General features: G+C 42.5%; 1 protein-coding gene across 2 annotated transcripts in view; it reads left to right on the top strand.

Moving 5' to 3' along the window:
• TMEM161B (transmembrane protein 161B) overlaps positions 1–14,830 on the top strand; it is a 397,127-nt gene extending 382,297 nt beyond the window's left edge. For both annotated transcript variants that reach the window (XM_078675339.1, XM_078675340.1), the window contains one exon: positions 13,336–14,830. In XM_078675339.1, coding sequence (XP_078531465.1) covers positions 13,336–13,613 — 278 coding nt within the window. In that variant the 3' untranslated portion in view covers positions 13,614–14,830. The remainder of the gene's footprint in view (positions 1–13,335) is intronic.
• The last annotated feature ends 946 nt before the right edge of the window (positions 14,831–15,776 follow it).

Genomic DNA, 15,776 nt, shown 5'->3' with positions numbered 1-15,776 from the left:
TTCCTCGCAGAGGTCCCAAGATTCATCTTGACCACGGATGCCTCCCTAGAAGGTTGGGGCGCTCACCTTCAAGGGATGACGATCAGCGGCAAATGGGACGCTCAACAGAAGAAATGGCACATCAATCTGCTGGAGCTACGAGCCATTTTCCTCGCCCTAAAATCCTTTCTGGCAATCCTACAAGGCTCCACAGTGTTGATTCGAACAGACAACACAACGAGCATGCATTACCTGAACAAGCAGGGGGGCACGAGATCAGCCCGGTTGTCTCAACAGGCTCAAGAGATCTGGACTTGGGCTCTGGATCACGACATCAACTTGTCAGCGGTGCATGTTCCGGGAGTAGCCAATGTATTGGCAGATTCGCTGAGCAGATCCAAGAACAGCACTCACGAATGGGAACTGCATCAGCCGGCGCTGGATCGGATCTTCCAGAGATGGGGTCTCCCCGATCTGGACCTGTTTGCAACTTCTCAGAACAAGAAATGTACTCACTTTGCGAGCTGGATTCCCCACAGGGACTCTTGCGGGGACGCTCTCTCACTCAATTGGGAACGGATCTTTGCCTACGCCTTCCCGCCAATTCCACTCATACCCAAGGTCATCAAGAAAATGAGAAAGCAACCGTGTCGAATTATCCTGATTGCTCCACGGTGGCCACGACAATATTGGTTCACGCAGCTTCTCCTTCTATCAGAATGCGAGCCAATCCAACTGCCCAGAATTCCACACCTTCTAACAATCCAAGAAGGCAAGGTGTTTCATCCAGACCCTCAATCTCTGAAATTATCGGCTTGGCTCCTCAACACCACGAGTTTGCGCACTTGAACATTCCACAAGACTGTCAGGAAGTCCTGGCCAATGCTAGGGCGCCTTCCACAAACAAAACTTACAAACTAAAGTGGAAACGTTTCTGTGTTTGGTGCCAAACTATGAATTTGCATCCAATGACTGCGAAGCCAGAAGCGATATTACCCTTCTTTTTGCAGCTCGCTAAATCAGGGTTGGCGCACTCAACACTTAAAGTGTTCTTGGCCGCCATATCACGATACCGTCAGGACGGTAAGACTTCTCTATACTCCTCAAGGATAATACAACAATTCTTTAAAGGCTTATTTCGTATGTTTCCACCTGTACGCCGGCCACCTCCATCTTGGCATTTAAATATAGTCCTAGCACAGCTTCTTCGCCATCCCTTTGAGCCTATTCATAAGGTCGACCTCAAGTTCATCACTTGGAAGGTTGCATTGCTGCTGGCACTAACATCAGCCAGACGAGTGAGTGACATGCAAGCATTCACCATTAAGCCACCATTCTTGCAATTCACACCTGACTCTGTGATACTACGCACCAACCCGAAGTACATGCCCAAAGTACCATCGGATTTTCATCTCAATGAGCCTGTGATACTTAAGACATTTTTTCCCAATCCGCAGTCACCAGCTGAGCGGACTTTACACACATTAGACATTAAGAGATGCCTTAAATTTTATCTTTCAAGAACAACTGCCATCAGAAAGACGGATCAGCTATTTGTGGCATACGGCAGACCAAGACAAGGGTGTGCTGTTTCAAAACAGACTATCGCCAGGTGGGTCTCATCCACGATAGGGTTATGCCATCAACAAGCAGGTAAACCCTTACAGACCTTACCTAGAGCCCATTCTACAAGAGCAGTCTCCTCTTCAACTGCGTTATTTGCTGGTGTGCCTCTCCCGCATATTTGCAGAGCAGCAACATGGTCCAGCAGGCACACATTCACGAGGCATTACTGTCTGGATTCTTCAAGCGACACCGATGCCTCGGTGGGGAGAGCAGTCCTGCGAAATCTATTTCAGTAAGGTGAGCCTCTGGTGTTCTCTCCCACCTCCTTTCCACTCTTTACGCTTTCTTATGATGTTGCATTGCTTTCTGTTTATGCATGATAACTATGTTTTGGCGTATAAGAGCGAGATATTGTATTACTGCTAACTACTCGGATTCAGGCATGTGAATCTATGAAAGACACCCCAAATACTGGAGAAGAACAATAGTTACTTACCTGTAATCTGTGGTTCTCCAGTATTGGTGTCTTTCATAGATTCACATGCACCCACCCACCTCCCCTCAGAGTCTCACCCAGACTGTTATGATATAGCTGTATATACTCTGGTACACTCCAGTGCTACAAAAATCTGACAGCCTGGGTCTCTGGGGAGAATACCTAGGTGGGAGCTGTGGCCTGATTGGCTGCAGTTTGGTCCAACATAATGACTTGGATGGTCACTAATGTGGAAGTTTTTTCATTGGTAGCTGAGGCTACTTCACTTCCTGGTTTATTGTTACTGTTATTTGCTATGTACAAATGGCTTATTACTGCTTTTTTATATACCGTGGGACTCCTACTCCGACGACGGGGAATGATTCAGGCATGTGAATCTATGAAAGACACCAATACTGGAGAACCACAGATTACAGGTAAGTAACTATTGTTCTTATCCACCTGGAGAGAACTCTATCTTTTTAGAAATCGATAGTAGCACATTACTACCCAACTGATCCTATTCTCCTCAACAATACATGTTTTCAAGCGACATTTGGGTAATTCTAATGATCTTACAGATTTTCTATTCTCTGCTTTCTTTCTAAATAAATACCTCCTCGAATATTGTTTGAAACCTTCTTTCATAAAGGTTACTATACTTGATGTATCATTGCCAAAATGGACAACATTGTGGTTCGCATAGAAAAGTCATACAAAAACTATCATCATCTCCTTTGGATATTAAATATATTCTGGGGAATAAAAGAAGAAAGCACTTTGAAATTGTAAAATATGCAGCATATCCTCCACTTCATTCATGATTGACATTCGGATAGTAAATGTAAGGACATTTTCAATACAAAAGTGAAAAGCATTACTCTTTCCCTTGATGGGTTTTTGAACACACTCTTTCTCTACTTTTTACCGAAAATCTTGAACTGGAAACATTTTAAAGAGCTATTGCAGATGCAGCTGATTATCAGCAATGCCATGTTTAAACACTTGAATCATTTCCCTGACTCAATTCTAACAGCAATGTTGTAGAGACATTGGAATTCATCTTTAGGAAGAAGAGTTGGTAGATTAGCTATAGGATTTTGAAACCCTGGGTCTGAATTGAGTGTCTTTCAGTTCAGGGGTACCAACCTACTAGAGCTTCCGGTAGACCTTGGGTGAACATAGATTGTGCTATTAATTTTGTTGGCCCCCATTTGGAATGGCCTTCCGTTCCTGTCTCTAGCTCCTCCTTAAAAGCTTTTATAATCTGCAGCTGACTCTCTCCAGCTCCTTTTGGGACTTCTTCTATTCGTGCCCCCTCCCCCTTGTGGATTTCAGATTCTTAGTTGCCACCTTGTTAGAACAGGGGGTCTCTAGTTGGCTGAGGTGGGTACCTTGGTCCAAATAAAGGAAGAACATCTCAGATAGCCCCTGCTCACCCCCTCTGTAGCTTGGCACGAGCAGCCAGGCTTATCTCCAAAGCAAATGTGTAAAGAATTTGCAACCACGCGGTCAGTAACCCAGTAATAACACCACAAATGGACTCCACCCGAGTTTCCTAAAAAAAATGTATATGTTTATAAAAAAATATATACGATGAGACCACAAGATATAAATCCAACATATGTGTATTTGTAATATTTCACCTTGCCGGTTATTAGGCCAGCAAGCCCTTGTAGGTTCTTCCAGTATTAATAAGCAATTCTCGATGATCCAATACAGTCTTAATGCAATGCTATGCAGTTCGTATTGCAAGAATCAGGCACTTCGTAATGCAAAAAAATTGCAATTCTTAATGCAACAATCAAGCAGTTCGTAATGCAACAATCAGGCTGTTTGTAATGCAAAAATAATGTACTCTGTTCTGGACGGTCTCTATGCCACTCTTACTGACTCGCGGTCAGCAACTGCCAAAATATACCCCCCACACTGTTATTATGGAAAATAAAGTGCAGCTCCACACCACGTCCCCAGTACTACCACTCCTCTGCAAGTACGGGCCGCGATACGGACGGAAAGACAGAGTATTTCTCTCGTAGCCCATAGCCCGCCCCTGGCGGGGACACACATGCTCGCTGAGCGTTACCTGGAGGGTACGATCTCAATCTCCTCGCGGCATGGGCCTCCGATGTTACTTCGTTGATCTTGGGCACTGGAACTCGGACCCCCGACGATGATGGTCCGATGTCTCTCCTTGGCGAAGGCAGGCTTGGGCCGGCGGTGGTGAATCCTCACAGCTCCTCTGGGGATGCCGGTCCGGACAGATGGCAGTGGCGATCGCAGCACTTCTGGTCATGCTGTCGATCGAAGCAGAGAACAAGACTGCTCTAGGACACACTGTCACGGGGCAATTGCTCACGAAGGTCTCAGGCAGCAACAGGGCGCACGCACACAGCGTCGCTGAGACTCACTTGGACTCCGGGTGCACACAACCGCGGGGCAGTTCTTACGATGGTCACAGGCTGCACAAGGCACACGCACACATCGTCGCTGAGACCCACTTGGAAACTTTTATATTCCTGAGTTTCCACAACAGGGAGCCAGCTCTCCTCTGGCCCTTGGAGACCCGTTACTTTGGGACACAGCAAAGTCATTTCAAGCAGGGGGACACAGCACACAGCAAAGTCCTTTAGCCTCTCCTTAGTTAAATCAGCAAACTGCAGGCCAGCCCCAGAACACACAGCAAGGGTCAGTCCTTCTCTTCAGTCTCTTCAGCTGTTCTTCCTTGGCAGAGGTTTCTCTTGACCGCAAAGTAGTTTCAATCCTTTTCAGTCTTGATCAGTCTAAAGTCCAGGGGTTTCAGCTCTCATAGTTATACCCCTAAATGTCTCTAAAGTCTTCGTGTTCAGGGGGCTCTCACCCCTGTCCAAACCAGTTCTGGTTGTCTCCCTGCCAGTGACTCCTTCTTCCTTTGATAGTGGAGGTCTGAATCCCCAATCACTCAGCAGGAGATGGAGCCATTGTTTTATGGCAGCAGCCCAGGCCTCTTCACCTCCAGGGGCTACTCCTCCCCCTACACTCCAGATGTAGGTCAAACGTGGCTTTCTGACTGGGTCAAGACATTTTTCAGATCCTATCACATTCACATCCAGACAGTCAATCCACAACCAGGCAGAGACGCACATAATTGTTAGAAGAAAGAAACCAGCCACTTCTAAAAGTGTGGTTTCTAAACATACAATTCAAAAAACACTTTCACAAAAAGATGTGTTATTAAATGGTGAGTTCAGGCACAATAAAATTCCTCTTCATCTTAATCCTATGGGAAGATAGGCTGGAAATATATTACATAGACTTCCCCATTCTGTCCTATGGGCAACGTGGCCTTGCAACAGGGAAAAACTAAATGGAGAGTATTTCAATGTCAGGACATGGTACACACCTCAGGACATGTCATTCATTTCACATGCACTGCACCCTGCCCAGGTGTGTCTGATGTGCATAAAAAGGAAAGGGTAAGGCCTGGCAAGTGGGTACACTTGTCGGGACAACAAGGCAGTTTAACAAACTGCGTGCAGGCACTGCAGTGGAAGGCCTGAGTTCTCTCTTTAGGGCTACTAATGTGGGTGGCACAATTAGTATTGCAGACCCTCTAGTTACAAACAACAAAAGTGTCTGGGTGAGCACTTTCGGATGCAAAAACATTTATACAAAACCCACCTTAACTACTAGTGTGGTTTTGTTTATTTATTACACTCTCGTAAATTGATCACATTTAAACAAAAACATTCTTTTGTTAAGTCAGGACCAAGAAAAACAACAAATCTAGGACAATATACTCAAAATGAATAACAATTGGAGAAGCATAAAGAATTGAAAACAATTACACAACATTACAGAAAAAATGAGGTGACCAGTCCTTCAGTTATGCAGAGAAATGTGGCGGCACAGACCATTTTCAATTTCAAAGGCTGCAACCTGCCAAAACAGCTAGTCATATATAACAATCGTAACAGGCAGATTGCCGTGTTTGCATCCTGTGTAGTTCTGTGATTAAAGGTTAGAGTAGTGACTAGCTGAGTCGGTCATCGCGTTTCAGATACCCGAATTTCTTTGAGGGTTCCTCCTCAGGACTGGGCTAGGTCAGGCACCTTCAAAAAGTAAACACTGTAGTGTGGTCCCCGTGGGGACACGTATATACTCTTTTAATACCTCAGGCTCACTGGTTGAGTGCAATTGGCTCGAGGGAAGATTTCACATTGTGGTGCCCTTCGTTTGATAAGGTGTCACAGAAAAAATCATGATGTGTCTGAAAACGATCACTCGTCGGTTCCTAGTTCTAGAAGCTTGAGGAGCTGTAGCTTCCCTCCTGCTTGCACGGATCAAAGCGTTCAGGCCCACTAGTAGCATTTGTATCACCAGACCTGACACATATAGTGCACTTTACTATGGACTACTAGTAAGACAAACATGCCAAATATGGACAACCAATTACCATTACACTTTACACGGGGAGCACTTGCACTTTGGCACTGATCAGCAGTGGCAAAGTGCCTAAAGCATCTAAGTTGGCAACACCATGTTAGAAAAAAAGGTCTGGGGGAAGGCAAAAAGTTTAGGGAACTTTAGCCACAAAAGGGCCAAGTCCAACGCACCTCATGTGTTCTTTTATCTTAACAGTTCTGCATAAAACATTTTGCATATTTTCCCATGAACCGAGTCCTCTGTGCAGATATATTCTGCCTTTACCCTCCAGTAAGTCTCTTCTCTATCTCAATATATTAATAACCTCTTTGTTGTTTGCCTGCTTAATTAACCCCTTACCTGCGCCGTGAATTCCGCCGTGGCGCGGGTGGGGCTAGAGGGTGGGTGTGGCGATCCGGTACTTATGACGGCTCCACGCCGTCATGAGTCACGGCCGGCGTGTGCTCATGACAGCGTGGAGCCGGTATGACCCCGCCCCCTCGTTAGTTAGCCCGCACAGGCGGGGAATTAGTGCTGCGTGGGCGGAGCACCAGCAGCATGACGGCTCCACACCGTCATGAGCACACGCTGCCCATGACTCATGACTGCGTGGAGCTGTCAGGGGCACCCAAAGGGTTAACTCCAGTACTCCTCTATTTACACCTCTGACCTGTTGGGTCATTCTCCTCTACTTGAACTTCATGGTTGCCCTATCCCCATGTTCTGCAAGTATCTGCATAGACGTGTCCTCAATCACTCACAGATTGTCACACATTGACTTTTACTGTGACCTCCCTTATTTATCTGCTTTCTTTCCCTTTCAGATATTCATTACCATTAGCGGAGTTCTAAAATACCTTTCCGCCTCTTGACAATCTATCGGAATTCTCAGCTCACTCTCCTGCTGTTACTACTTATGATCAATGAAGCAGTAAGTCATCCCTTCCAGACAGCTTGCACTTCCTGTGTACAGTTTTTTTTTTAGGCGGTTCTAGTTTTTAAGATCATATATCAAGCCGCAGGAGCTGAAAACTCCGGGGACCAAAGCCTAATCCATTTTAAAGACTCTTTACATCATTTTATTGATCCTAATCCACCCGAGTACAGAGATCTCCAGCTGGCCGATCATTTTGTGATTGACCTGGTCTCTCCTCCTTGTGGCATTAATGTCTACCTCACCACACAGCCTTGGCAGATTGTACCATGAAGTAGATAATATCTCCTCCTGGAAACACTCGTTGTTGCAACTCTGTTGTAATGAGGCAAATCCAGCTCAAGACTCCTTTTCCTCTCCACTTGCTCTCCGCTCCATCTGCCTCTTGGTGCAGTTTTATATTGAGTGGGCGGTGGCTGCAGAATCCGTGAGTGAGACATCTCAAGATGAAGGGAAAGAGGCTGGTCTCCAAAGAGTGTGGCACAATTTCACAACTTCCCTGAAACACAAGAGGCAAAAGAAGCACATGTAGCGAGACGCATTAGCAGGCTGAGTCCTAACTCAGTGACTGGACAGGTTTTGTTGGTATATTGCTCCAACACTCAAGGAGATTTGGCCCATCTTTTCTCCCCAACTGATTCTAGAAAGAGATGCATTTGTAACAGCATTTGGTGCAGTCTTTGGTTCAGATCTCATTGGAACACAGCTACTATCTGTGAGCTGTCTTCGGTTGATTGCTTCATGTTGGGGTGGGCTTACTGTTGACATTTGTTTGTTCATCCTTAATTAATTATTCTTTGCTGTTCCCCTTTCTGGAAATGTGGATGCCATCATAGCATAGATGCTGGACACGTTTTATTTAAATATGGAGCAGATGAATCCAAGTTGACTTCTCCAGCAACACTTTCTTCTGACCCCGCTGCATCTGACTATCATGTGGACATCCATCCTCAGTTCAAACTTGCTCCTGGATGCTCTAAGTATGCATGTGAAATCCAGGCAGACTAGTCCAACTACCTTAAGGATCAACTTGACCCCACACTCTGATGGTCATATTACAGCTCCCAACACCAGATGTTCCTCTGCACTTTGACTACTGAACCACTGTCAAATCACCAGCTATTGTTTTCTGTTTATTCTGCCATTAAATGCTTGTCCTTCAGCCCCCTCTGAACATGCCCCAAACACACCATATGCAGACAAGACTTTGGCTCATCCATACACCAGGATCCTCTTTGCTAGCGCCTGTACACAGTCATCTAAAAATGAACCCCACTATCTGAATGTCTGACCATGAACATTTGCACCAGCGGTACAGAAGTAGGTCTGGAAAAAATGTTAATTGTGCCAGAGTCATTTTGAGTTACTTTTTTAATGCACAGTTACCGGAAATGTTGTGAATGCAGCCATTCAAGTAATCATGAGTAACTACTACTGCAGAAGCACAGGAACAACCAATTTGGGAAGCGTGAGCAACTGCTGGTTGCTGCTGTTCATGTTCGGTTTCATTTAGTGCTATTTTCTTAGTGCAAAATGCATTCTTAAGTCCATATTGCAAGCAAGGGTGCATTTAGCGTTAAGAAATTAGCGCTAAATGCTGGTTTACTCCTCACATAATTCTGCATCATCTAGCGTAATTTTGCTGTTATTTCATGTAAATATGCTACTGTAAATTATGCAAGTTATGCCCTCCCTTAGATCGAAGTCCTTATGTTTATGTTCACTTGAGACTCTAGTTTCCCCAAAAAAAGAGGCCATCTAGATACTTTGGCTTCTTTGGCTGCTCTACTGAATCAAACTGTTATTATTGAGCACCAAGCTAACTGTCTGACTCATGAAATCTGGAGCTGATTGCAATCCAAGCCATCTACTTCAGAGTTTCTGGACAACAAGTACATGTCATGCAAAGACAGCCTCCTCATTGTCACTTGGCAAATATCTGTGGATTCACATGAAGGCAAGGCTTGGTATTCCCATGTGGGCAAGAAGACAGAAGTAGAGGTTTTAAGCAAGAATCATTGGCCTTATTGAGGTTACTAATGCCATGGGAATTACAAGCTGCATCAGTAGCACTGGTTTGACTATGGTACCTCCTTGTTGACAGACTCTGCTCGGGAAGATTATATAGTTATGGTGAGACTAAGCCTTCTAAAGGAGTAATGGAATCACCCTGCATAGGTAGGCTTGGCTACAGTGTTTGGCCTTAAACCCAGGAGATAATTATGGACCACCACTTATGTGGGAAGGACCACTTCCACATCTCCACTCAGGGTCAACCAGCTGCACAAAATCACTGCACACAATCCAAGAAGTACTGAATAGACCATAGTTAAATGCCTCTCAGTTTTCAAGGCTAGATAAAGTTTCAGGCATTTGTCTTCTTTTCTTCAGTTTCGTCTCCCAGTCCAAGAGCATATGCTCCAGGTATAAGGCAAAGCTAGGCCCATACATTTCTCCACCTATTCCATGATTTCATTGGTCTGAAATTACTTCAGCAGTAAGCACTTAATCTCCTTAATTTATGCATAAGAGAGAAGAAAATGTTTAAAATAAATCTACCAACAGTCAAATTGAGTATGGAGCGGATTCCTTCCTAATTTTTAAAAGTACCCTTTGTTGGGGGACTTTTCTGAAGTTGTGAAATCATGAAAAAGCCCTATATAAACCACAGACAAAAGTTAAGATTAGACAGTCAGCTAAGCATGTACCAACACCTTCAGGCAAGATATTAAGAGACTTAGTCCAGGATAAAAAGCCTCTATATCTCTACAGTTACTAAAATAACTAACTCTAGAGACATTATGCATTAAACTCCTGGCATCGCTAAAGAACATTGGCTCTGGTTGGATAGAACTTAAAGTTTTGAAAGAATTTGGGAAAGGGTCCATCCCAGCATGTCTGAAAGAAAAGGACCTAATAAGCTGGGGGTTAGGGAATTTAACAGACATACTGAGGCAAAACAAGGTGCTGTTGAAAAAATTATTCTATACTTAAAAACATTTGTGGGTTGGCTTTGGTGGGTTCCTGTCATCTCGTTCCAGTACTCCTCAAGATATTTATAGCAGTGAACCAAAGAATGTTCTTGCAATATTTCTTGTGACTTTTGACTCCATCTTCTTTTGTCTCGTAATGCACCCCTTGACCTGCTGCCCACAGTCCCCTTTTCATTTCTCATTTTGATTCTGTTTTCATTTTGAGTTCTGACCTATTGAACTACTACCACCCAGGCTGGACTGACGAAAGGACATCCTCAAATAAATAGAACTGTCTGTAGGAATGTGTCCATTACCCTTATACAGGACACATTATTAGGTCTCTCCTACGCAGCGCACATGCGCTACATAGGGGACCTCTTGTAATTGATTTGCTTTTTCGGCATAAAACGTGCATGTGTTGCATTGCGTGTAAATAGCAACGCGTGCACCTTTGGCGATTCCCTTGTGGGAGCGAGCTTTGGATGATGCCCCTGCTCGCTCCCGCAAGGGAAGAGCTCTGTGCACTCTCGGCCGTACTCTTCTCCCCCCGCCCCCACCCACATCCCTCCACCCTCAGCGTCTACTCTCTCCCCTCCCCCTGCTGCCTCCTCCTCTCCTGCCAGGCGCGCATGCTTGTTTTTACTTTATAGTGTTACAATTGAGGATTTGTTTGAATAAAAGGTTGTCGACACAATGTGCATTTTACACGGTGTGTGAATGTATTCAATGAAAAACAACATTTGGAAAGAACCACTCTAGAAAATATGCTGCAAAGGGGTCTTGTTTTAACGTTTTTTCCGTCTTCCTCTTCCCGCCGTGTTTGTTTTTCGCTAGTTAAATGCGTGATGCAGAAAGTTAAGAGCCGGTCTAAAAAAAAAAAGAGTGCTGGCTCAGATTAAGCTCTGTAGTTTCAGCACACAAACTGACCGCAGCAAACAGTAGAACATTCTGGAATGTCTGATTGTTACTGATGCAGGAATATGTGAACAAAACTAGTTTATTTATTTTTATGTGTACACAGGACAACCACTTTAACATTTTATTTTTCATGCTATGAAAACAAAATCGACTGTTACTTCTCCATGTGTTTCGCATGTAGAAAGAAGTATGTAAAGTGTGTAAAAAAAAGTGCAATTTAAAAATATTCCTCTCACCCCCTCACCTTCAGCGCCCCTCCTTCTTCCCACAATCTTTGGTGTTTTTTTTCCTCTACTTGGGATCACTGGGATGTGTTCACAACTGGCAACTTTTTTGAATGTTTTGCTTATAAAATTGAAACTTATTTATGTTTTTTTTGTTAAAGAAAACTGCCCTTCATACGCACTCCAACTTTAAAGGTTTCTCCGCTTGTTTCAGTTTAAATTGCAGCTCTACGGCTGATCAGAGCTGGCTGCTTAAAACAAAATTACTGTAATAGCCGATGCGCCCTGTGATCTTGTATATTTTCCATTTTTAAAAAAATGTGTTTGGGTAAACAGTATTTATATGGATTACTGCACAGCAGATTCGGAAAAGTGACACCATCTTGAATATAGCCATGGGGAAGTTGGTATAAACTTGTGGTATTCACCACGTGTGAGCAGGATCAGTCAGGCAAACACGTTTCCAAGCCAATCTCCTCTTTCCGGCTCTTGCCTGCGGTTTAGCAAAGTGTCTTTACAGTTATTTCATTACAGGAATGCATTGTAATAGCTCTGATTCTGCTCTCAAGCCAGGGTTGTACTGCACATGGTTGCAGGCTCTGTTCAATGCAGTCTTTTGTGTATGCAAGATATTTTTGTTTCACAAAGACTTCTTCATGCTAAAGCAGAAATGTCTAATGATGTTATAACTAGGATATTATTAATTTACAGGTGTCATCACATTTTCTGACAATACTGCTAGTAGTAAATTAATCGGTTTGGAGAGGCAGACTGAATCTTGCAGCTTCCCAGCCAAAGATTTCGTTTATTTACATTGCTAATCATCTGCAAATACATTTATGTCTTCGTCCTTAGGAAATTGTGCTTTGGAACACAAACATTCTCGAGTGTGAAACAAAAAGATTCTCATCAATGTATAATTTTTTTATTTTCGCTCTAAAATGTCGAATTTTAAAACTGCTCTGATTTTTTTAATATTAAGTTAATTATCATTTTCTACCATCATGTGGTGTCAGCCTCACATGTGGTCAAACGAGACTGACAAAAGTTGCCCTCCACTTGCAATGTAGGTATAGCGTGCGTTACATGCGCTCTGAGTCCTCTCCGGAAATCTGTCCTGTAAGAACAAGCCTTGGCTTAGGCAATAGGTCTCAGGGACATTATAAGTGTTTAGTTATCCAGCACAATATCCTTGGTGCAACATCAACTGTTGCATAGCTAAACACTTCTAAGGTCCCAAAGGCGAGACCTATTGGCTATGCCAATGCTTGAGAGCCCTGTGATTTGCTTCACCAAGTTCCCTTTATCTTCTGTTCCTTTGTTATTCTGCACCACCAAGCTCTGACTAACTGGGAAGAATTAAAGTATAGCTGCAAAAATCAGACTCTAAATAGTCTTTAAAGCCATCAAGCTGAAACCCTGCTCCTTTGCCAACGCACCACAGTGAAATTATCAGACTTTTTTGGGGGGTGAGGGGAAATCTCCTTTTCAAATACCGGGATATGTAACACATGTTCTACTTTGATATTTGTTCAGAAACGCCTGTTAACAGAGCAACTTGTCCATATTCTGTGGAACAGGGTATATTGAGCACCCTACTGCTTCTAAGGCTTTAATGTATTTCATGGATTTTTAGTCTCTTGGGTAAGAGGCCAGACTGAAAAATCCTTCTTAACTTTCCCTTTAGTCGTGTAGGCAGAAGTCCATTGGTAGTATTACATGATTTTAAACGTTTTTGTCAACAAATGCTCATTAGCACCTACTTTAGAGGTGATTTTAAAGAATAGTTAGTAGCCACACGAAAGTAGAAATGCTAATTGTCTTTGTGTTAAATGCAACCTTTATCTTTATATTTTTTAGGTAATCACTCCTGGGGCATCTTTCAAGAATCGGAATCCCATATACCTGAGGGAACCACACAACATGCCAATTCTGTGTATTCTGATTTTCCTGGAGCTAGTGAAAAGATGAAAGTTACTGTTGCACAAATCACTGTGGCACTCAGTGGTCTAAAAAACATTTTTACCCCACTCCTCTTCCGTGGGCTTTTATCTTTTTTGACTTGGTGGATTGCTGCTTGCCTATTTTCCACGAGTTTGTTTGGTCTTTTCTACCACCAGTACCTGACTGTGGCATGAACGTCATGGGTTGCCTCCAGGTTCGATTTTGTTTTTCAAAGTGGAGGACGAAAAAAAACAAATAGGGAGAAAACCTACGAAACATATCAAAATGAAATGTTCACAGTTTAAATGCTTCCTCTGTGTTCTCAGGGTGAATTTCGTTCTAAGCATCACCTGGTTGATGTCTAGCTCCATAAACATGATGATGGATAATGATTGCCTAATCCAGTCTTAGATTGGAGCCCTTTATTTAATTACTTACAAGGACCACACTTGTGCTTGCTCTGCTTTCCAGCAACACTTAGCTGCCAATGAAACTTTTCGTGTGACTTGGACAATGACAATAAAGGACATGGTGTTGGGAATGTCAACAAAAGTTTAATCAGAAATATTCCTGGAATTATCACTTGTTCTTACATTTGAGTCATACGAGGAGAAAAAGAATTGCTTCTGTTGGACATATATTGATCACTTTTCTTAGTGAACCAGCTACCAACAGGACTGATGATATTGTTACTGTATATTACAGTAAATGAATCTGTATAATGTATGAATTTTAGCGTAGGTAAATATATGCGACTCCGATATCTGTTGCCGGTGGTGGCAGAAATGCTTGTTCAAAGGGGATTATTGCTGTTTAAAGATACACTCAGATATTTGTGGCCATTTGTACACTTAAAATGCAGTATTGGTGCTATTCTAGACTCTAAAAAATATGTTTGTTTTTATACTTATTCTTTCCAGGTAGTCCTAGTGAAAGTTCACTGAATTTACTAAAACTGCTTAATGAGTTAATTATTTACCATGATCAAATCTGACATTAATTCATGGTTCTGCTGATTGTGTATGCATTTGGGTCCATAATATATATTGGATACATAATTCATCAATAACAGATGAGATAGCAACACTGAATATTTCTTAACATGTAAGGCATGTTACATGGATTTGGATGGTGTTGGATGAAGAGGCAATTCTTTCAGGAGTCCTCTGAAATAAAAATGAAATCTTTTGTTAAGCGATATGTGAATGTATAGGCCATTTTGTCAATATTTAAAAAATGAAATCTGTAGTGAAAGTCAGTACCTAAATTAAATTAATTTGTCCACTACTCTAAGAAATCTTGGTTTTAAGAAATTATTAAATTTACTCCAATCGGTCAAAGCAGAAGATGAATGTACGTACGCTTTGTATTGAATTAATACCAATTAAAATCAAAATGCCATATTTATTAACCTTTCTAAGTGCCTGAAATTCTGTAATGTTAGTAGTGAGTATGCATCCTATGACCATGACTGTAACCTACTTAGTAACTTAAATACATTGGTAAAAAACTGGAAAAACTATTATCATACATTCTGAATCCCATCACACTTCCAGTGATTCATGTTCTGGTGGGAACGTAATTCTTGTCTGCTCAAAACCATTAATGGGCAAAGGTCCCCACAGAAGAATTGACGACTGTGATGTTTACAAAGCAAGTACCTTCTAGTTCAACAAAGGGTAGATACACATGAAATATACAATGCTTGAAATTATTTTTACAAGCATTTTGTACTGGTCTGACATAATGTATTGAACTGTTGTTTCGACAATTGTGTTAAGTGGCATTGGCATTCTGAAATGATGTTTTGTGTTGAAATGTGTATATATTTGGTATACTTTTGAGAGACAGCTTTGAAAGCCTGCTAAATGACCACCATATCAGGATTCTGAACATAGATCGAATCCCAAATGATTCCCTGATTCCAGTGATGCAGAGGCTCAGTATGGTAGACATGTCTATATCTCTAATCCTTTGTAAACTTTGTCCCCCTTTTAATTGGAACTTTTCAATCCATCTGACCTCAGGGTACATGGGAATAATGCTGTTTCTCTGTGAATGTACACTTTATTGCAAGACAGTTTCATCCTGTGGGGATTGTGTGCTGAACGACCTAGTAACATAGCCATCCCTTCGCTTTAACCCTTGGCTTTCCTCACATCTCTATCCAGGAATAATCCACAAATATACCCTCTCGGACAGTCTATTTGAAATGTTTGTTAAACTCTATTGAAAGCAGCCCTTATAAGAGAACACAAATAAGCAGTTATTTTGCTTATCCATTTTTAGTTTTGGATTTGAAGTCCGTTCCTGACCAAACCATTGGACAAAGATGCATGGCTGGAGAAAGAGTTTGA

The sequence above is a fragment of the Lissotriton helveticus genome, chromosome 2_1, assembly GCF_964261635.1.
Source record: "Lissotriton helveticus chromosome 2_1, aLisHel1.1, whole genome shotgun sequence".
Classification (NCBI taxonomy): Eukaryota; Metazoa; Chordata; class Amphibia; order Caudata; family Salamandridae; genus Lissotriton; species Lissotriton helveticus.
The sequence above is the reverse complement of the archived record's forward strand: the minus strand, read 5'-3'. Positions and strand labels throughout refer to the sequence as shown.